General features: G+C 48.8%; 1 protein-coding gene across 2 annotated transcripts in view; it reads right to left on the bottom strand.

Annotated features, from left to right (window-relative positions):
- VPS13D (vacuolar protein sorting 13 homolog D) overlaps positions 1-22,852 on the bottom strand; it is a 2,230,750-nt gene that overhangs the window by 1,301,913 nt on the left and 905,985 nt on the right. For both annotated transcript variants that reach the window (XM_069240741.1, XM_069240742.1), the window contains one exon: positions 8,346-8,420. In XM_069240741.1, the coding sequence (XP_069096842.1) occupies positions 8,346-8,420 (75 nt within the window). The remainder of the gene's footprint in view (positions 1-8,345; positions 8,421-22,852) is intronic.

Here is a 22,852-nt window from a genome sequence, read left to right as displayed (position 1 = left end):
TATGGAGTCCAGATTCAGCCAGAGATTAGAGGCATTTGATCTCTACCTCTCCCAGATCGCTGCCCCACCCTAGGAGTGACACATCTGTCACCACTGTCAGATCTGGTTGGAGAAGAGAGAGGGGTCTGCCGCTGACCCAATCACAGTAGATTAACGACCACTGCAGATCTTTTGCAGTTCCCTCTGAGATCTGGACCATGTCAGAAAGATTCCCCTTTTGGTGTGCCCACTGGAACCTCGCGTCCCACTGAAGAGCCTGTATATGCCAGTGAGCATTTGTCACAAACAAGACTGGGTTGGGCATGAAGCCCAGCTGCCTCAGAGTAAGTCTCATCGAAATGTATGATAGAGGCTGAAACATCTGTATCATTGCCTGAATATCTTGGACTCACTGATTGGGAGGCTATGCCTGAAACTGCTTATCCAGAACAGCTTCGATGAAAGGGAGCATCTGAGAAGGAGTTAGGTGTGACTTCGGCACATTGAGAGTGAACCCCAGTGAGTGCAGGAGGTCTGCCATAGTCTAGAGGTGGGAGATGACCGCTTGAGGCGAGACCACCTTCACCAGCCAGCCATCGAGAGTTATAAAGAGTGGAACCTCTGATCTCCGCAGATAAGCTACAACCACTGTCATCACCTTGCTAAACACCTGAGGGGCACTGGTAAGGCCAAAAGGGAGCATGGCGAAATGAAACGCTCATGGCCCATTGGGAACTGCAGCTAATGTCTGTCAGCATGAAGGAAGGGACAGTGGAAATATACATCCTGCAAGTCTGACCCTACCATCCAGGCTCCCGGGTCCAGGGCAGACAGGACTTGAGCAAGAGCAAGCATTCTGAATTCTCCTTTTTGAGGAAGAAATTAAGAGGGTGCAGGTCTGGGATAGGACAAAGGCCTCCATTCTTTTTGGGCACCAAAATGTAGCAGTGATAACAACCACAACCTACTTCTGGTGTTGGCACCCTCTCTATGGCTCTTTTGGCCAAGAGAGCCACCACGTCCTGGCAAAGTAAGGCAAGATGGTCCTTCATCAGCCTGTCACAACTGGGTGGCATGGTTGGAGGGGTAGTCACAAAGGGGAGGGAGTAACCCCTTCGGGCAATCTGGAGGACTCAGCGAGCAGGTGTTACTGACCTCCAGTGGTGCTGTTGATGACAAATCCTGCCTCTCACTAGTTGCCCATGGTGGCTGGAGGGCAAACTAAAGAGGTTAGGAGACTGTGGCTGCTCTGGTGGGATTGGCTCAACCTGTGGCTGCCCAACCCACAGGGTGTTGAAGTAACATGCCCTCCCCCCTGCAGAGGCTCGGAGCTTGCATGCCATGAGTGAGGGAATAAAGACATGGCTGGAAGCCCCTTCTATTGTCACGAAAGGAGCAAAAGGTAGACTGGGGGTGCATGGGCCATGGAAAGGCCCAAAGACCTGGCTGTAGCTGTCTCCGAAAAGATGGGAACCATCAAAGGCCATATTAAAACGTGAGGTTTGAATATCCCCTGAAAAGCTCATTGTTTTCATCCAGGCACTGCACTGTAAAGCCACCGACTATGAAACTGCATCCCTCCCGTCTGCCATAGCTTGGGAGAGAATGGCCCAGGCCTCCTCTGGGACTGTGGGCAGCACCTGCGCAACTGAATCCCAGAGTGAACAGACCAAAAGGCAGGCAGTGTTCATGGACCGCAGTGCCAGGCTGGTGGAAGAAAACATTTTCTTGCTTAGGGTGTCCAGCCTCTTGGATTCCCTATCTGGCAGGATGGTAGGGAATATGCCAGGGTTTAAACGGGAAGTGAAGGCATGGACCACCAAGTTCTCCAGGGTGGGGTGCTGCATGAGGAATTCAGGGTCCCTTGAGGCGAGGCGATGGTGGCAGGCAAATGAACTGTTCACAGGAGCCCCTGTGCATGGCTTGGTCCAGGTCCCAAGCAGGATGTCTGTAAGGGCTTCATTAATTCGGATTAACGGTTCTGAGCTGGCCACTCCTGACTGCTGGGCTTGATGCCATCTTTCCTAGTGGACATCCCTTCCACACAAGGAAAAAGATTTAAAAAAAAAGGTCAGTTAAAAATTGACTGGGGGTAGCCCTATCCAGATCTGAGCTGACTTGTGCAGAAAGAAAAGAACTGATGTCTGCATGCAGGAGTGGCACCTTTGATGGCGCAACATATGTCACTTAAGGCGCAGTCAATGCTGATAACACCACGCAGAGTCAAACAATGCCACCTACCGTCAATCAGGGGTACTGTTCATGAAAGATTTCTGTATCCAGTCTGCAACCTGCTGCTAATTCTAAAGTAAGGAATATGTGGCTAGAAGTCTCTGTCACATCTACCTCGGGTTGTGTTGCAAGAATGGAGACCTTTGATAGCTACCAGTAACCGCAGTTTTACCATCCAGCAGCTGGAGAGTACTCAGGAGCCTTGGTCTAAATACCAAATCTAAGGGGGATCTTAGGTCAATGAATGTGAGGAAGAAATGGCAATTTTCAATCATCACACATTAAGTACATATTACATGTAAAATGCCCTGCGCTATAGTGCTGACTCCCTATCTAACACCTGCCTAGGCAGTGCTGATGGTAAGAATGACAATGTAAGTTACTGATTTAGCTCACTGTTTTCAAGAAGAAACTGCTTTGTTTTGACATCTTATTTCTTGCATTATGATTTTGTGGGGTATGTACCTTTCTTCTTTTTCTTTTTTTTAACTGAATGCGGGATCTGAAGGGGTTCCATCTCTGAACCTTATGCTCTTCTAACTTGTTTTACAGCAGGAAGTGGAAGCATAATTGGAAACAATTAAATTCCATATAGTCTCTCACAGAAAATTGGTCTACTTTACAAGGAAAGTTTACAAGGTAAATTTGAACTAAACATGTAATTACTTATTTTATTTAAACTTGTATTAAATATTGACTAAACATATTTACACACTGTTGAAGGTTATATGGCTGTTACGTTTACCATGTCCTGTAAGAAAATAATATATTTTTTAATGTGTATTCCTCTCATTTAATTGAAAAGATCTTATCTCACAATCTTCTAACACTATCATGTTAAATAAAGGGCCTAGCACTTGGTACCTCTTATGTTTTCACAACAAATAAATCAGCTGAAATTATATTTACTGCAAGTAGGGAGAAGTGTGATGTCTGCCCCAAAGGTTAAGACATTGTATGACTTCTGGCTTGGGTACAGAGTACTTGTCTGTCTATTGAATGCTATGTAGAAGATAGCATGCTGAAGCACATTGACACACTAAACTCAAGTGAGGGTGATTTACACACTAAAAATAGTTCAAATGTGTTATGTATAGTCTCGTGGTAGAGATCCTGACTATGTGGAATCCCAGTGAGTCCACATAAATAACCTGCGGAAACACTATAAATGTAGATTATTAGACATAGCAATTAACTTTGATTTGTACTGTTATGGCACAAGAGTTATTCACAAGCAGAGTACAGGGAGATGCAGTCTCTTCTTCTGTTCTTCTGTCTTCTGTTCCTCCTGTTCTCTTCTTTCCCTCCTGCTCCCCGCTCCTCTTCCTCTGTTAGCTCTGTTTCTCAACAGAGCTAACAGCTACCTACTCCCTGCTTTTTCCCGCTCCTGACTCGTCTCTCCCCCTCTCTATCACCCCTATCTACCCCCATCTCTATCTCTCTATCTCTCTATCTCTCTATCTCTCTGTCTCCCTCACTCACCACCTCCTCCTATCTACCTATCTCTCTATCTTTCCCCCCCACTCGCCACCCCCTCTGTTACCACCCCTATCTTCCTATCCTTTCACTCTACCTCTCACCCACCTCTACAACCCCCTCCCCTATCTTCCCAACCTTACTCCTATCTCTCTCCCTAAACTCCTAAAATTCCTAAAACTCACCCCCCACCACCCTTAACCCCCCTCCCCCAGCTCTTCTCCCCTCTACCTGTCCCCCCCCCCTCCCCCCGCTTTCCCGCCGCCACCTCCTGCACGCCCCCGCCCCCCAGCTCCCATTCGCCCCCAGCTGACCCCTCCCCTCCTCCCTCTTATGGCGGCCGCTGCGCGACAGTGGTAGCGACCCTTGACCCAAGGGTAGGTCGCTCCCCCTGCCGCTGCAGCTCCTCCAGCCCAGGTTCCTGAGACCGCCCAGCTACCTCGCAGTAAGTACCACCCCACCTCCCAGCCCCTCGCCCTGCCCCGCGCTACTCACCCTCTCTCCTGCTTCTTTTCTTCTTCTCTGTTCTTCCTCTGCGCTCTCCTTCTGTAGACTTCTTCTGTACTCTTCTTTCCCTTCTGCTCCCCGTCTTCTCTCTTCATCTGTGTGCTTCTCTCCCTCTCCTCTGTACCGTGACCCGCGTGTGCCTCCTCTTCTCTGTCCCTCTTCTTGGCTCCTTCCTCTGCTGCTCGCCGCCCCTCTTCTTCTTCACCTTCATCTGTATTCTTCTGTCTTCTGCGCTCCTCTTCTTCACCTTCATCTGTATTCTTCTGCGCTTCTCTTCTTCACCTTCATCTGTACTTTTCTGTCCTCGGCGCTCCTCTTCTTCTGTAGCTTCTTCTGTGGCCTTCTGTCCTCTGTGTATTCGGCTCCTCTTCTTCTGTGGTCTTCTGTCTTCTGTTCTTCGGCTCCTCTTCTTCTGTGGTCTTCTGTCTTCTGTTCTTCGGCTCTTCTGACTTCTGTTCTTCTTCTGTGGTCTTCTGTCTTCTGTTCCTCCTGTTCTCTTCTTTCCCTCCTGATCCCCGCTCCTCTTCCTCTGTTAGCTCTGTTTCTCAACAGAGCTAACTGCTACCTACTCCCTGGTTCTTCCCGCTCCCGACTCGTCTCTCCCCCTCTCTATCACCCCTATCTACCCCCATCTCTATCTACCTATCTCTCTGTCTCCCTCACTCACCACCTCCTCCTATCTACCTATCGCTCTATCTTTCCCCCCACTCGCCACCCCCTCTGTTACCACCCCTATCTTCCTATCCTTTCACTCTACCTCTCACCCTCACCCACCTCTACAACCCCCCCTCCCCTATCTTCCCAACCTTACTCCTATCTCTCTCCCTAAACTCCTAAACTTCCTAAAACTCACCCCCCACCACCCTTAACCCCCCTCCCCCAGCTCTTTTCCCCTATACCTGTCCCCCCTCCCTCCGCTTTCCCGCCACCACCTCCTGCACGCCCCCTCCCCCCAGCTCCCATTCGCCCCCAGCTGACCCCTCCTCCCTCTTATGGCGGCCGCTGTGCGACCGCGCAGCGGGCGTGCTGCTGGCGCGCCGGAGGCACGCCAGAGGCAAGCCCGTCTTCGCCTGGCCCGCGCCCAGCGCCACGACCCCTGGTCCTCAGCACTCCCAAACCCCTCTGCTCCGTTACGACCCCACCACCCTCCACGCCCTCAACCCAGGGCGCTCCAACACCTGCTTCCAAGCTAACCCAAAACGTACCCATGGACCTTTCGCCTGCCACTCCTGCAAACGTATCTTCCACCACGCAACTACCATGACCACCAGCCCACGCGCCATCCACCACCTCAAATGCATCCTGGTCAACGCTCGATCCGTCCACAAGCACGCCGTTGAACTCTGGGACCTCCTGGACTCCACAGCACCGGACGTCGCCTTCATCACGGAGACCTGGATGAACGCCTCTTCGGCCCCAGACATCGCCATAGCCATCCCCGAAGGCTACAAGATTTCCAGGAAAGACTGCACCAACCAAGTAGGAGGAGGAATCGCCATCGTCTTCAAAGACTCCATCAGCGTCACCACCTCCACCGAAGACACCCCCCTCGCTGCAGAACACCTGCATTTCCAGATTTGCACCGACCCCAGGACCACCCTCAGAGGATCCCTCATCTACCGTCCCCCCGGACCGCGCGCCCCTTTCAGCGACTCCATCACCGACTTCGTCTCCCCGCACGCCCTCGCCGGACTACATCCTCCTAGGCGACCTCAACTTCCATCTGGAACACAACAACGACCCCAACACCACCGCCCTGCTCGACAACCTCGCCAACCTCGGCCTCAAGCAACTGGTGAACACCCCCACCCACATCGCCGGACACACGCTTGACCCCATCTTCTCCGCCAGCAAACACGTCTCCTTCAGCCACGCCTCCGCTCTACACTGGACCGACCACAGCTGTGTCCACTTAACATTCCGACGCAAGACCCGCCACCTCCGCACTCAACCCATCCCTTGTCGACAGTGGAACAAAATCCCTGAAGAACAGCTCTTCTCCGCGCTCACCGTCAACCAACCTACCCTCACCACCGACGACCCCAATGACGCAGCCCTCAGCCTCACAAACTGGATCACCAACTGCGCAGACAACCTTGCTTCCCTCAGACGCACGCATCGACAGGCCAACACCAAAAAACCTCTCTGGTTCTCTGACACCCTTAAGGAATCGAAGAAAACCTGTCGCGCCCTCGAGAAAGCCTGACAACATGACCGCCCTCAAGAACGCGACCCGCGAACACCACCACCTGATCCGCGCAGCCAAAAGGAATTTCTTCACCGACAGACTGGACAAAAACAGCCACAACAGCAGAGAACTCTTCAGCATCGTTAAAGAGTTCTCCAACCCCAACGCCAATGCCATCACGCCCTCACAAGACCTGTGCAACTCCCTCGCCACCTTCTTCCATCGCAAAATCACCGACCTCCACGACAGCTTCGGACACCAGACCCAGCCAAGCAACACCGAACCCACACCCCCTGCCATCACCCTCAAAGCCTGGACCCACCTCAACACTGAAGAGACCAAAACCACCATGAACTCTATCCACTCCGGCGCCCCCTCGGACCCCTGCCCTCACTTCATCTTCCATAAAGCCGATGACTTCATCGCCCCGCACCTCCAGACCATCATCAACTCCTCTTTTTCATCTGCTACATTCCCCGAAAGCTGGAAACACGCCGAAGTCAACGCCCTACTAAAGAAACCTACGGCTGACCCAAGCGACCTGAAAAACTTCCGCCCCATCTCGCTCCTCCCCTTCCCTGCCAAGGTAACAGAGAAGACCGTCAACAAACAGCTTACCAACTTCCTGGAAGACAACAACCTTCTCGACCCTTCACAATCCGGATTCCGAACCAACCACAGCACTGAAACCGCCCTCATCTCAGTCACAGATGACATCAGAACCCTGATGGACAACGGTGAAACAGTCGCCCTCATCCTCCTCGACCTCTCGGCTGCCTTCGACACCGTCTGTCACCGCACCCTAATAACCCGCCTCCACTCCACCGGGATCCAAGGCCAGGCCCTGGACTGGATCGCCTCCTTCCTCTCCAACCGCTCTCAAAGAGTCTACCTCCCACCTTTTCGCTCAGACCCCACCGAGATCATCTGCGGCGTCCCTCAAGGCTCCTCGCTCAGCCCGACACTCTTCAATGTCTACATGAGCCCCCTCACCGACATCGTACGCAAGCACAACATCATCACCTCCTACGCCGACGACACTCAACTTATACTTTCCCTCACCAAGGACCCCGCCAGCGCTAAGACCAACCTACAAGATGGCATGAAGGACGTCGCAGATTGGATGAGGCTCAGCCGTCTAAAACTGAACTCAGACAAAACGGAAGTCCTCATCCTCGGCAACACCCCGGCCGCATGGGACGACTCCTGGTGGCCCACGGCCCTTGGCCCTTGGCACCGCACCGACCCCCTCAGACCACGCCCCAACCTCGGCTTCATCTTGGACCCTCTTCTCACCATGACCAAACAAGTCAACGCCGTGTCCTCCTCCTGCTTCCCCACCCTCCGCATGCTCCGCAAGATCTTCCGCTGGATCCCCACCGACACCAGAAAAACCGTGACCCACGCCCTAGTCACTAGCCGCCTGGACTACGGCAACACCCTTTATGCTGGGACCACCGCAAAACTCCAAAAACGTCTGCAACGTATTCAAAACGCCTCCGCCCGCCTCATCCTCGACGTACCCCACAACAGCCACATCTCCGCACACCTGAGACACCTGCATTGGCTCCCAGTCAGCAAAAGGATCACCTTCCGACTTCTCACCCACGCACACAAAGCCCTCCACGACAAGGGACCTGAATACCTCAACCGACGCCTCAGCTTCTACGCCCCCACCCGTCTCCTCCGTTCCACCGGCCTCGCACTCGCTGCCGTCCCTCGCATCCGCCGCTCCACGGCGGGTGGGAGGTCTTTCTCCTACCTGGCAGCCAAGACCTGGAACACCCTCCCCACCTGCCTCAGGACCACCCAGGACCACTCCGCATTCCGGAGACTCCTCAAGACCTGGCTCTTCGAGCAGCAGTAACCCCCTTCGCCCTAGCGCCTTGAGACCCGCACGGGTGAGTAGCGCGCTTTATAAATGTTAATGATTTGATTTGATTTGATGAATACTGAAAAATACCTTTACATGCCAGCAGAGCCTTGCGACAATCTTCCAAAGTGAATCCCAGTTCTTGCAACTTGGCCAGCTGGACTTCTGTTGAAAAAATTGTTTGCATGTCAGTTGTTATTCCACAATATACTTTGACCCTTAAATTATTTAAGCCTTTCTAAAATGCAGTCCTTTTTGAACACTTATACTCATTTTCCAATCCACAAATGGTTAAAGGTTATCGCCTGTTGAGCAAGGAATGTGATAGGACTGAAGTCAAGTGTTAGAAAAAAAATAGGTATATATTCTGACATGGACACCACTAGAATTAATGCTTTCAAAATTCCTTTACCATTTTGTATGAGGATTACCTCATCTAATATGGATTATAAATGATCTAAGTATATTTCAGTGTACTAAGAAAACACTTAAAGAGGGAGAACCAAAAACATATTTTAAGAATTATCATCATAAGTATTTTGTAAAGCATATGAACGTTCTATGGAAATACAAGTGCTGTAAAAACACAATCTAGCTGTATTATTTGGTTGAGGGATGATAGTCTGAAAACAAGAATGTTTTAGGAGATTTCCTAAAATTCAGATCAGAAATGAGATGAAGAGGTAGAAAATTCCATGTTTGCCACTACAAGGGTAAAAACCTAACCACCCATCTTGCATTTTCAAACCTTTGGAGGAACTGGCAAACAGGCACAAGTAGTACAAAAGTGTACACGATGGCTCTTAAGAAATAACAAGCTGCTTATGAATACAGGCCTTGGCCATAGATGGATCTATGTCAAATACAGAGACTCTGGTATATGACACACATATTAATAGCAATCAAGTTGAGCAATTTGAGGCGGTGAGAAATACATCACAACAAGGAGATCTATCAAAGCTTTTGCAGCCCAGATTTACATTAGTTTTAGTTTATAGAGCAGGTTCTTCAGAGTCATCAGAAAAAGAGCATTATTATAATCAAGTCAAATGATTACCATTATAATGATTAAGTCAGACGGGCAATGTTACACGAATATCCTGTGAATATAGAGAGTCTAATGGCAAAGATGGGAATATTTTTCTTAAGATTCAAGGTAAAAAACAAAACAAAAAGAAATAGAATTTCAACCCTAGCAGCGCATTTTAATTTATCACCAAATGCGAAACCCAGATTATGTGCTATGGCCACATGGAAGGGGCAGAGGCCCAAGTTAGAAAGTTACCAATCACTGGACCAGGTCTCTATGAAATTTGCTTTGATTAGGATGTCAGTCTGTCCAAATTGAGCTTTAGAAACGTTCTACTCATCCAAAAAGCTACTGCAGACAAACAATAACAGAATGTTTTTGAGCTTTGTGCCCCTATCACGCCAAAAAAATAAATCAATATCTTCTGCATAGGTCATAATCTCCAGATGATATGATCTAATGAGTTTGCCTAGTGTTACAGAGATGTTAATTAAAGTGGGTTGAAATAAGAGTCCTGAGGAGCCCCACAGCCAAGCTTAAGGAATGCAAATGTATTTAAGGAGCAAAGACCACATAGGACTCTTCCTGTTAAAAAGGATCTCTTTCATCAAAGAGCCCTAACTCAGATAGTGACCTTGTGTAGACTGGCCAATAAGCTGGATTGAGACACTGTATTAAAAGCTGCAGATAAATCTAATAAGATGCGGGCAGCAACCCCTCCATTACTGAGGATCTTCCACAGCTGATTCATTACTGCTAGAAAACTGGTCACAGTTTTGTGATAAGCACAGAATCATGTCTGTGCCTCATCAGGTACAGAGTGATGTTCTCTAAAGTCAGACAATTGCTTGCTTACTAGTACTTCCACGAATGTAACCATAAATGACTACAGCTCCAACTGTCTAAAAGTGCAGAAGACACCAGAGTCTGCCTTATTGTTTTTTAAGCAAAGACGACACAATGACCGGTTTCCTAAAGCAGGTACGGAGATGCTGTGGCGAGGGAGGCAATATTTCACAGTCATTTTTGCTTGAGGGCTAATAGACAAAGCAGTCATATTATTAAACACATGATTAAATGGTGGTCTGCTCAACACAGGAGTTTGAGAAGAGTCACAAATCTATGCAGTGAAAAGCCAGATGAGGAGGGGAGTTGATAAGTTGTGTTAAATCAAGCACACTCATAAGTCAGATACATTTTGTATTAAGAGCAGTAGTTTTGTCTGCCTTGGTGTTGAAAGCACCCAAAAGTAACAGATTTGTGACAGAGAGAGCTAGTAAAACTATTTAGTGAATAACACCAGTACAAAAATGTGGCACAGCACTAGCAGACAGATAAAATATCACACATTACAAGTCAACATTACCATCAAAAACCTGTTGTAGGAAGCTGGGTCTCTATATAGTGCACTAAAATGAAGTACTCTGCGAAGAGAGTCCAGAGGATCCCAAATTGGTTTGCAGAAACAAAAGTAGATAGGACTAATGCTCTATTTTGTGGTAGCGTGGGTGAGCAGTTACGCTTTTCAGAGGGTAATGCTAAGCATTTGTTGTACTCGCAGAAGCAGTAAATGAGAGACACACTCAAAGAATATATCCAAGACCAATTTAGAAAAATAATATTTCTTTTTATATATGTTTCAAACCCAAGAACCTTGTGATAAGGCAAGTAGATTTTCAAGCATAAATACTTTGAAGTTACAAAAATGAACAGTGCAATTTTTCAGTTCTGCATTGTTAACCTATGGGAGGAAAACAAGAATGCAGTACACTACTTAAATCCAGCCTCTGGGGTTTTAGGTCAACACCAGGCAAGGATCAAATCAGTACCAAGAGTGCACCCACAGCGGCACAGGGGCGGCCGTGTATAGAGATAGTGTAACCAGAATATTAAAGCCAAAAACCAGGACATTTTAGTTCAACCGAGCTCATAGAATGACAGCACTCATCAGCATAGAATTACAGAAGAGGCGCTAGGAACATAAATAAAATGCTATTTTTTCAAAGCCAGAGTAATGGCTGTTAATTAATTTGCTTTCTGATAACACCTGCTAAGTATCTCTGTTTTGGAAAACTAAAAATCACCTCCCACCATCTTCAGGCAACCCTCTTTAAAAACTGGGACATGAGATAAACTTCCCGAAATCTCATTGGGAAGCTGGTGAAAACCGGGACTGTCCTGGCAAATCCAGGATGCCTGATCAACCTATGCAGAGGTCAAATTCAGAGTAGGGTGTCCAATGTTAACCAATGGAGACTGGGAGTGAACAAAGATGCTCCGCTCACGGGTGAGGAAAGTGGTGTCTGGGGTCACTCTCCTGTGGTTGAGGTAAGCACAAGGCAGCAGCAAACTTACATTCCCAGCGGCAAAGCAGCAGCCAGGTGCAGAGTGCCAACACAGCATCGGGCACCCAATGTTAACCAACGGGACAGATCACTTTTGGAAAAAGACTGCAGGCTCGGACCAGGAGGTTGAATTAAGAAAACCCACAGCTGTCCAGGTAAGCTCTGATGCCAGGTGATGTAGAGATACCAAAGGTTCAGCTCCCCAAAGCCCGGGCGCTCCGGTTGCAGAGTTGTCCTTTGGCATTGGGAACAGCTTACCAAGCAGGTCGCGGTTCGGGAGGAGTCCTTGGTTTGAGGCTGCAGGCTTTGAGGCAGAGTCCAGCAGGTGTCAGCCCATGTTGGACTCCGAATCGCTAGGGAACCTTCACAGGACTGGTGGGCTACTTAAAGGTGCAGAGGTGGGTCCGGAGGCAGTTTTGTGGTTCCTCAAAGCAGAGGTATTTTCTTTTAAAATTAGTTTCTTCTTGAACAGGTTCGCTGTTCTCCGGAGATTTTGATCTTTGTCGAAGACAGGCAGTCCTCCTAAAGCTTTGGAGGTTGCTGGGCTGCAGGACAGGTCATCTTTGGGCGCAAGATTGTTGAGGGCTGCAGACAGGCAGGTAGTGCTGGGGCCAAGTCAGTTGGTGTCTGCAGTCTTCTCTGCTGAAGCAACTCTGTATTCCTGCTCTTCTTAGGTTGTCAGGAATCTGAGTTCTAGGGTTCAGGGGTGCCACCTAAATACTGAATTTAGGGGCGTTACAGTTAGTGCCAGGGGGTAGCCAATGGGCTACTCACATTAAGAGTGATTCCAACCTTTGTATGACCACTTCCGATGAGAAGTGGGCAATACCCTAACCCTAGTGGCCTAATTCCTTCCAAACAAGATGGACGAATTTAAAAAGTAGTGTCCACTTCAGCTCGTCCACCTTAGGGGTGGGACTGCCATGAAGTGGGCACGCCTCCTAATTTAACTAATTTTCCCGCCAGTCCTGAAGACAAAAATGGGGTCAGAAACTGTGAGGACATCCTTTTCTATCATTAGGAGAGGCCTAGGTCACATTATAAAGGCGGCAAGCTCTTTGAAGCTTCACGCCCTGGAATGTCCATCCTGCCTGGACGAGGTCTTAGCACCTTCCCCCCAGAGCAGGCCTTTGTACTGAGCCCTCAACAATGTCGGGTCTTACCTCATGGGGTCAAAACTCTGTCTAAGGTGGCTGCACTGGTTTTGACCAGTCAGTGTCCATGCTAAGAGTTGGTAGGTTTTCAGGGGGCACCTCTAATGTGCCCTCTGAGTGCATGTATTAATAATTCCATCACTGGACTCAGTGAGGGTTTATTAATTAGAGATGTTTGATACCAAACATCCCTATCTTCAGTGAAGCCATCATGTAGCCACGGAAGTCGTAATGACCAGTGTCAGGCACATGTACTTAAAATGGCTTCCCTGTTCACTTACTGTGTCTGAGAATCAACAAAGACATAGCAGGGGCATATCTGTTAACGCACATATGCCCTCATATGTAATATAATGCACCCTGCCTTTAGGGCTGGAAGTCCTGCTAGAGGGGTGACTTACATATATTGCATACAATGCCAAGGGAACAGGGCACACAGACTGTGTGCCATGTCGTGTTTTTATTTTAGTTCTGCACCAAGACATGCAGCCTGCGAAAGCAGCACTGGCTGCACTTAAAGAGAGGGTCCCTGAGGGTGGCACAAATTATGCTGCAGCCCTCAGGGGCCTTCCTTTAGTACCCCAAGCCCTAGGTACCAGGGTTATCATTTACTAGGGACTTACAGTGGTAGCTAAAGGAATGCCAATTGGAGAAAGTGACTGCAGTTTTGGGGGGGAAGGGATCTGGCACTGGGAACCTGTTTAGCACGGACCCAGAGCACTTTCAGTCGAAACTGCACCATAAGCCAGGCAAAAAACTGTGTGTGTGTGGTGGTGGTGGTGGTAGGGGGGGGGATTGTAAGATCCATGTCAAAAGCAGCACTTTCCGACACTTGCTTTAAGTAGTTTTATTTCTTGAAACCTTTTTAATCTATTTTCAAGTCAAGTTTAGTCTAGCATGCCTCCCTTCTGCATTTTCATGGATGCAAGATACAGCTACATAGGTTACACACCTCAATCGGCTTACAATTAGTCCGCCTGACTTCCCTTGATGGCATGGGTCTGTTTCAAAGGTTGGTATATCTATCATTCTCCAGTACAGCACGAAATAAGGTGTAATTTAGCAAGGTGGGGGCACATACCAAATAAAATCACAGTGCGTTAGATCAAAGGTGCATCTCCAGTGCAAAAAGGAACTGGGACAAGAAATGGCATACCTAGTTGTAATAGAACAATACATCTATTCCACAATGAATCCTGGGTATAAAAGAAAGAGAAAGCGGACAAGAAATGGTATTGGAGCTATTAAACGGGAAAATATACATGTTATTTGTGTTTTATCTAGGGTGGCTGATGGCTTAGGAATATTAAGTTGCCTCAAGAGCTTCATCTGTGCAAAAACAGCTAAAGTACATTCCGTACGGGGCGCAGACTTTAATAAGAAAGATGACTTATCTGTGCAACGAGAGGTAAAGTGATATGTATAGTTGTCATCTAGGATAGCTAGTAACTTTAAAAATATGAATCTGCTTTAAACACTTCGTCTGTGCAAAACAACTAAGGTGCATCAGTGCATGGCAAAGCCTTTGAGTAAAATATACAATTGCCAGAGATAGACCTATGCAGCCTCAGACCGCCTTGTAAGACTGCTGTAAGTGTTTCTTTGCACTCGCATATGGGGTAGCACCTATATAAACTCGAATCATCGCACTAATTCTCCCAACGAATGAAAGCGCAAGTGCAATTTAGACAAGTAACAGCCATTTGTTCCAAACAGCATGAGAAATGAACTCTTGTTATACAAGAGTATAAAAATAAGTAGATTATGGTATTATTCCTGTAAAAAGAGCAAATGGTATTATGTGTGACTGTCTTTTGAGTAGTCTGATGCAGAGGCCTTTTTCTATCACAAAGATTTTACCTGTACAATAGCAGCTTAGAAGAATCTATAAAGGGGCAGAGCCCTGGATGAAAGGTAGCAATGCCAAAATGTGTGTGTTTATCTCAAGAGACTTTGCCTGTGCAAAAACAGCTAAAAAACATTTATATAGGGCAGCCTAAAATGTGATATAACAACAGGTTTGTTCCGAACAGTCATACACAACCTTGCGGGTCCACAATAAATGCTAAACAACTGCTCTCATAAAAAAGTGAGACCTGTATAAAACTGCATAATCACCCTAGGACTCCATCAGAAGAAAAGTACAAGGACCGGTTATGCCAATTGTCAGCCTGATACCCCAGCAGCAATAACATATGGATGAGCTCCCTTATTTCCCTTTCTTGCTAAGGTTGCCACTCCTATAGTCCAGAGTGTTAACTAGCCATCTTACCTTCCAAACAGCAAATATATATGATGCTACAGCCTGACAGATTTCCGGCTGGTCCGTTCTATAACATAGTAAAAGGGCATCCTTCAGCTCCTCCAGGATTTGGTATAGGTCCGAGCATGTAGTGTACCTAGCCTGAAACTGAGGTATAGAGCCCTTTTCTCAGGTGGCAAAATCAGATCAAGGAAAGGCTCCCACTGAGGTTCAGCTTTCATGTCCAGGAACTTAGGTAATAGGGCACTTTCTGTAGCCTCATGCTTTTGCCACCATGAAAGCCCTGTATTTCCTTTTCACCGTTGGTAGAGTGGTTTTGGTAATGTTTTTTGGATAGTGCCATAAAACTGGACAATCTATTGATTTTAGCAAGTACTCTATGAATTTAAACCAAGGCAAACTTCTACAGTTTAGACATCTCAGGATGTCTCTCAAGCTCTTCTGATATTCTACAAGAGCAATGGTGGTCCAAACTCGTATCCAGTAGCTTACAGGGAGGAAAGTGATTAAATCAGCTGCAGAAGTCATTCTCAGGTCGTCTCTGAGGAATATCATTGGGGTGCCAGGGCCTAATTATAACAATCGTCTCTTGAAGGAGTTTTCCACTTGCTGTAAAGCCTGCACTTTACGAGTCCCCAGATTCTGTCACCATGGGAGCTTGTGGCCACCGTTTTAATGTACAAGTTACTTACCTTCGAAAACGATATATCTGGTAGAGACATATTCTAGTTGCAGATTCCTAACCTTTGAATTTCCCCAGGCGTCAGACTGGATCCAGAGATTTTTCTTTGAGCAGCACCTCTGCGCGTCGTCAGGTGGTGTCGGTCGACTCCGCGGGCGTTGTTGGCATCATGCTCGCCGTGATGACGTTGCGGTCGTATATAGGCGCCACCCCAGCGAGCTGACGTCAATTTCTTTTCACGGCGTTCCACGCCAGTAGCACAGAGCCATGAAGAACACAGAGTGGTGTGCCAAAACTAGGGCCCTCAAAGGGAAGTCCTGTCCCTGGAGATCAGTTCGCAGTGCAGGAGGATGGGCGGGTCGGTAAGGAATCTGCAACTAGAATATGTCCCTACCAGCTATATTGTTACTGAAGATAAGTAACTTTTACACCTGATAGAGACTTCTAGTTGCAGATTCCTTACTTCTAAATAGATACGCGAGCAATACCATCCCCGGTGGTGGGCCTGCGAACTAAGATCACACCAAAAAGTCCTGCAAGTAGCCGTCCCTTCGGACCTGATTGTCCAGGCAGTAAGTGCTTATTAAAAGTGTGCAGAGATGCCCACGTTGCTGCCTGACAAAGATCCAGGACTGGAACGCCCCATGCTAGCGCTGTGGTAGCAGCAGTAGCTCTGGTGGAGTGAGCTCGCAAACTTTGAGCGGGTTGCTTCATCACCAGAGCGTAGTACATTTTGATTCATAAGAGCACCCATATTGAAATGGTCCTCTTCTGCACCGCCTTCCCCTTCTTTGCACCCACATATCCTGGAAAGAGTTTATCATCCACCCGGAAGTCTTTGGTACAATCAAGATAGAACGCCAACGCTCTTTTTGGTCTCTCCTCTTCATGAGGGATGTGGGGGGTGCATAAAAGGTAGGCAAGGGGATGGACTGTCCGACATGGAAGGGTGTCACTACCTTAGGTAGAAAAAAGGACCTCGTGCGAAGCACCACTTTGTCAGGATGTATGGCAAGATAGGGTGGCTTCGATTATAAAGCCTGGAGTTCACTAACTCTGCGGGTAGAAGTAATGGCAACTAGAAAGACAGTTTTATAGTTAAGAGCCTTAGACGACAGTTGTGAAGCGGTTCAAACGGGGTACAAAAAAGGTAAGTTAAGACCAGGTTGAGATCCCATTGGGGCATGATGAATGGGATAGGAGGTAAGAGATGTGTGAGGCCTTTAAGAAACCTTCCAACTACGGGAGATTTAAATAAAGAAGGTTGATCTGGTAACATCAAGAAAGCAGAGATAGCAGAGAGATATCCCTTAAGAGTGCCCAAGGTGGAACCCTTCCGGGCAAGGGAAAGAATAAAGAGAAGAACTTAAGAGAGAGGAGCAGATAGAGGATCAACCGAACTGTCGATGCACCATGCTACAAATTTCTTCCAACAACAGGTGTTTACAGTTTTGGTTGAGGGACGCCTGGCTTGTAAGACGTCAACTGTCACCGCTCAATCTCCACGCAAGAAGTCGCAGAGTTGACAGGTTTGGGTGGAGTACCTTCCCCTGCTGCTGCGACAGAAGATCCTCCAGAAGAGGCAGTCTGATCAGAGAATCTATGGCCATGTTCAAGAGCGCGGGATACCAGACTCTTCGTGACCAGTCCGGAGCCACCAGTATTACTTGGGCCTGGTCTTGCCTGATCTTCTTTAGAACTGGTACTAGCTGGAAGACGTACAGGAGGCCTGAGTTCTACTCACCTCAAAAAGTGTCACCGAGTGAGTGCCACCTTGGAAACTAATGAGCAAAATAGCTGACATTGCGCGTTCTCTACGTAGGCGAACAAGTCTAACCAAGGTTCTCCCCACTGCAGGAAGAGACCTTGCGCCACCTCCGGATGGAGACGCCATTCGTGGTCAACCATGCATCGTCGGCTAAGTTCATCTGCTCTGGCATTCAAGGAGCCTGCCAGGTGTTGAACCACCAGAGAAATGCCCTGATGTTCCAGCCAAGTCCAGAGACGAAAGGCCTCTTGACAAAGAGTCCACGACCCCACTCCGCCTTGTTTGCTGCAATACCACATGGCAGTGAAGGGGAGAAATGCTTTCAATGCTAGTCGAATCGCTCAGTGCTCCAGATGATTGCTATAGAGACCAGTTTCCGCCGGAGACCAAATACCTCTGATCTCTGCCTCTCCCATGTGGCCACCCCATCGCAGAAGTGACGCATCTGTCACGGTCGTAAGTTCTGGTTGGGGAAAGGAGAGGGATCTGCCCTTGACCCAATCCTGATTCGTTAACCACCACTGCAGGTCTTTCGCAGTCCCTTCTGAGATCTGGACCTTGTTGGAGTGATTTCCCTGATGCTGCCCCCACTGGAACTTCAGGTCCCACTGCAGAGCCCATATATGCCATCTGGCATTTTGAACCAGCAGGATGCAGAAGGCCATGAGGCCCAGCAGCCTCAGAGTCATTCTCACTGAAATCCAGGATAGAGGCTGAAACATCGGTATCATAGCCCGAATATCCTGGGTTCTCTTTTCGGGAGGATATGCCCGAAACTGCACTGTATCCAGAACAGCTCTGATGAAAGGGAGCGTCTGAGAAGGAGTCAGGTGTGACTTCGGCACGTTGATAGTGAACCCCAGCGAATACAAAAGGTTTGCCATAGTCTGGAGGTGGGAAACGACTGTCTGGGGCGAGTTCGCCTTCAACAGCCAACTGTCGAGGTAGGGGAAGACTGGGACCCCTAACCTGCGCAGATGAGCTGCCACCACTACCGTCACTTTCGTGAACACCCGAGGGGTACTGGTCAGGCCAAAGGGGGGCACGGTAAACTGAAAGTGCTTGTGACCTAGCACGAATCATAGGTAACGCCGGTGGGCCGGCAAGACGGGTATGTGGAAGTATGTGTCTTGCAAGTCCAACGCTACCATCCAGTCTCCGGTATCCAGGGCAGATAGGACCTGAGCCAATGTCAACATTTTGAACTTCTCCTTTTTTAGGAAGAGATTGAGGGACCGAAGATTGAGATGGTTGAGGACCTTTGTCCTTCTTCGGAACCAGAAGTTAGCGGGAATAGCAACCACAACCTACTTCTGGCAACAGAACCCTCTCTATAGCCCCTTTGGCCAAAAGGGTTTGGACTTCCTCGCCGAGGCAGCACTTGCGCGACCGTATCCCAGAGAGTATGGGAATAGCGGCCCAAAAGGACCGCAGCGCTAGACTGTTGGAAGAAAACTTCTTCCCCAAATTATCCAGTCTTTTTGATTCCCTATGCAACAGGGAATGCGCCAGATGAAGAAGAAGCCTGGATGACAAGGCTCTCAGGCGTGGGGTGTTGGGTCAAGAATTTTGGGTCTGACGACGCAGGCCAATGGCAGCAGGCAATCGTCCTATTCACAGGAACCCCTGTGCCGGGTCTGGACCAAGTACCCAAAAGGACGTATGTCAGTGCTTCATTTAAGGGTAAAAGGGGCTCGGAAGAGGAAGACCCCGGATGAAGCACGTCGGTTAGGATGTTAGGCCTAACCTCCACAGAAGGAAGCTCGAGGTCCAAGCCCTCAGCCGCCCTTCTCACCACCATAGAGTAATAAGCACCCTCCTCAGTAGCCACGCTAGGAGGAGAGAGCACACCAGTGTCAGGGGAGGTGTCTAGTCCACTGGCTTCACCAAAATCCTGCACCCAGTCCATCTGTGGGTCAAGCTGGTATTCTAAAGGGTCCAGCGACCCCTCCATACTCTCCCCGTATTCATACCCACAAGAATGAGATTCTGGATCAACCCTGGGCCCAGGAGAGCCCATAGAGAACGGAATTGGCGCTGGTCGTTGTTCTGTCTCCGGGTCGTCAGGTATAAGTATGGGATCGACATCGATTGTGGGCCCAACCGACGTCGGGAGCGTCAACGTCTGACCCGACGCCGGGGAAGGTTGCCGTGACATGACCGGCGTCGGGATGGATCTGCGCCTGGATCCGGAGGGGCCCGCCGAAGCCAACTGCTTTGAAACCAAAGAGACATTGGTCCGCCCAAAAATGAGGCGCATGGCCTCGTAAAACTCTGAGTTAGGAGGTGGTGGCTGCAGCTCCCAGGAAGTCGGAATCGCGGAGCCGACCCAGAAGAAGGCTCAGTTGACAGAGGCCTCAAGCATCAACGCTCTTCCCGCGTCATATCATCCAATCTACGGGGTGAAGTAGAAGAACTCTGGTCTTTCTTTGACTTCTTTTCGTGACCCGAATGTCCCGATGACTTGGAGGACGAAGAGTGATGGTTACTCTGTGGCCGATCTCAAGACCTTCCTCTCGCGCGGGACGGCGAGAGCCACGGAGTTGAGTGTCGGGCCGCCATGAGCTTTAGGGACCGCTCCCTTAAAGTCTTCGTGTTCATGGCCCGACACTCAAGAGGACGACTTCAGGTTGTGATCGTGCTCCAAACACCATAAGCACACGAGGTGCGGATCTGTCACCATCATAGTTCGGTGACAGGAGTCGCAGGGCTAAAATCTGGTCTTGCGGGACATCCCTTGATTCATCCACAAACTCATCAAAAGTACGAAAAAAAATTCGACGTTGTAAAAAAAATGAGTGAGGAAGCTCTTCTCCGGATCTGCGCGTAGGCTGGCGCGGAAAGAAAAGAACTGAAGTCAGCGCACCGGGGTGGCGCCTATATATGACCGCAACGTCATCACAGCCAGCACGACGCGAACGAAGCCTGTGGAGTCCACCGACGCCACCTGATGGCGCGCAGAGGTACTGCTCAATGAAAAATTCTCCGGATCCAGTCTGACGCCTGGGAAAATTCAAACATAAGGGATTTGGAACTAGAAGTCTATATCAGATTTTGTATGCAGTTTGTGCAGGCTTTATTAGGTGATTTTTACATTGGGACAGAGCCGCTTTGAACTTGGTTACCTGGGCGCCCCAGTGAAATTTGTCACCGATCTGAATACCCAAGTATTTGAAGGTTTTAACCTGCTCTTTTGGATTTCCATAGATCCTAAAGGTCGATTTTAGCTTGACCTTCCATTTCATAATCATGGACTTTGTTTTCTGTATGTTGTTAGTTTCCTTGCTTTACAGAAAAGTTTGAATCCTTCTAGTAGCTGGTGCATAGATAGTTCTTTGCATGCTATGATGACAGCATCATCTGCGAGCATAAGGATCAGGATTTGGTAATTTCTCAGCTTAGGTACATCCAGGGCAAGATCGCTATGCAACTTCCCTATGTCATTAATGTAGAAATTTACAACTGCTGTATTACCAGTATGGGGGCTGATTAGCAAGTTCAGTATGTATTTGGGAAATCAGTTCTCATCTCCGTCTTCACTGCAGGGCTTCAGGTCAGCAGTTCTTCTTTAGGTTGCAGGAATCTATCTTCCTCGGTTCTAGGAGTCCCTAAATACTGAATTTAGGAGTGTGTTTAGGTCTGAGAGGGCAGTAGAAAATGGCTACTGGCCTTCAGGGTGACAACACCCTCTTTGTGCCTCCTCCCTGTTGGGAGGGGGAAACATCCCTAAATCCTATTGGGGGAATCCTCCTTCTACAAGATGGAGGATTTCTAAAAGTAAGAGTCACCTCAGCTCAGGACATCTTAGGGGCTGTCCTGACTGGGGGGGTGACTCCTCCTTGTATTCCTCATTATCTCCTCCAGCCTTGCCGCCAAAAGTGGGGGCAGTGGCCGGAGAGGCAGGCATCTCCACTAGCTGGGATGCCCTGTGGCGCTGTAACAAAGGGGGTGAGCCTTTGAGGCTCACCGCCAGGTGTTACAGTTCCTGCAGGGGGAGGTGAGAAGCACCTCCACCCAGTACAGGCTTTGTTCCTGACCAGAGTGACAAAGGCACTCTCCCCATGTGGCCAGCAACATGTCTGGTGTGTGGCAGGCTGGCAAAACTAGTCAGCCCACACTGGAAGTCGGGTATGTTTTCAGGGGGCATCTCTAAGATGCCCTCTGGGTGTAGTTTACAATAAAGTGCACACTGGCATCAGTGTGCATTTATTGTGCTGAGAAGTTTGATAGGGGGTGACACCTCCTTGTTTTTCTCATTATCCCTCTGGACTTGCCACCAAAAGTGGGTGTTCGTCCGGGTAGCGGGCATCTCCACTGGCTTGAGTGCCCTGGGGCAGTGTAATACCAGGCCTGAGCCTTTGAGGCTCACTACTAGGTGTTACAGTTCCTGGAGGGGGAGTGTGAAGCACCTCCACCCAGTGCAGGTTTTGTTTCTGACCACAGAGTGCACAAAAGCACTCACTCCATGTGGTCAGAAATTCGTCTGGGAGTGGCAGGCTTACACTATCAGTTGGGCTAACATATCGGGGGCATCTTTAAGATGCCCTCTGTGTGCATTACTCAATAAATCCCACACTGGCATCAGTGTGGGTTGATTGTGCCAAAGCGTTTGATACCAAACTTCCCAGTTTTCAGTGTAGCCATTATGGTGCTGCGGAGTTCGTGTTTGACAGACTCCCAGACCATTTACTCTTATGGCTACCCTGCACTTACAATGTATAAGGTTTTGCTTAGACACTGTAGGGGCATAGTGATCATGCACTTATGCCCTCACCTGTGGTACAGTGCACCCTGCCTTAGGGCTGTAAGGCCTGCTCGAGGGGTGACTTACCTATGCCACAGGCAGTGTGAGGTTGGCATGGGACTCTGAGGGGAGTGCCATGTCAACTTAGTTATTTTCTCCCCACCAGCACACACAAGCTGGCAAGCAGTGTGCATGTGCTGAGTGAGGGGTCCCTAGAGTGGCATAAGACATGCTGCAGCCCTTAGAGACCTTCCGTGGCATCAGGGCCCTTGGTACCAGGGATACCAGTTACAAGGGACTTACCTGAGTGCTAGGGTTGTGCCAATTGTGGAGACAAAGGTAAAGTTTAGGGAAAGAACACTGGTGCTGGGGCCTGGTTAGCAGGGTCCCAGCACACTTTCAAATCATAACTTGGCATCAGCAAAGGCAAAAAGTCAGGGGGTAACCATGCCAAGGAGGCATTTCCTTACAACACCTTCCGCTAAGATGGCACTGAAGGCTGCAGTTAAGGGACACAGCCACACACCAAGATTCTTTGGGCTTTTTCCATTTTTTGGTGTTGTATGGCATGGACTAATTGCTCTTTGCTAAATATACTGTCTTTGTGATGG

The sequence above is a fragment of the Pleurodeles waltl genome, chromosome 6, assembly GCF_031143425.1.
Source record: "Pleurodeles waltl isolate 20211129_DDA chromosome 6, aPleWal1.hap1.20221129, whole genome shotgun sequence".
Lineage (NCBI taxonomy): Eukaryota > Metazoa > Chordata > Amphibia > Caudata > Salamandridae > Pleurodeles > Pleurodeles waltl.
Note: the sequence above shows the minus strand (reverse complement) of the source record. Positions and strands in the feature narration are given on the sequence as shown.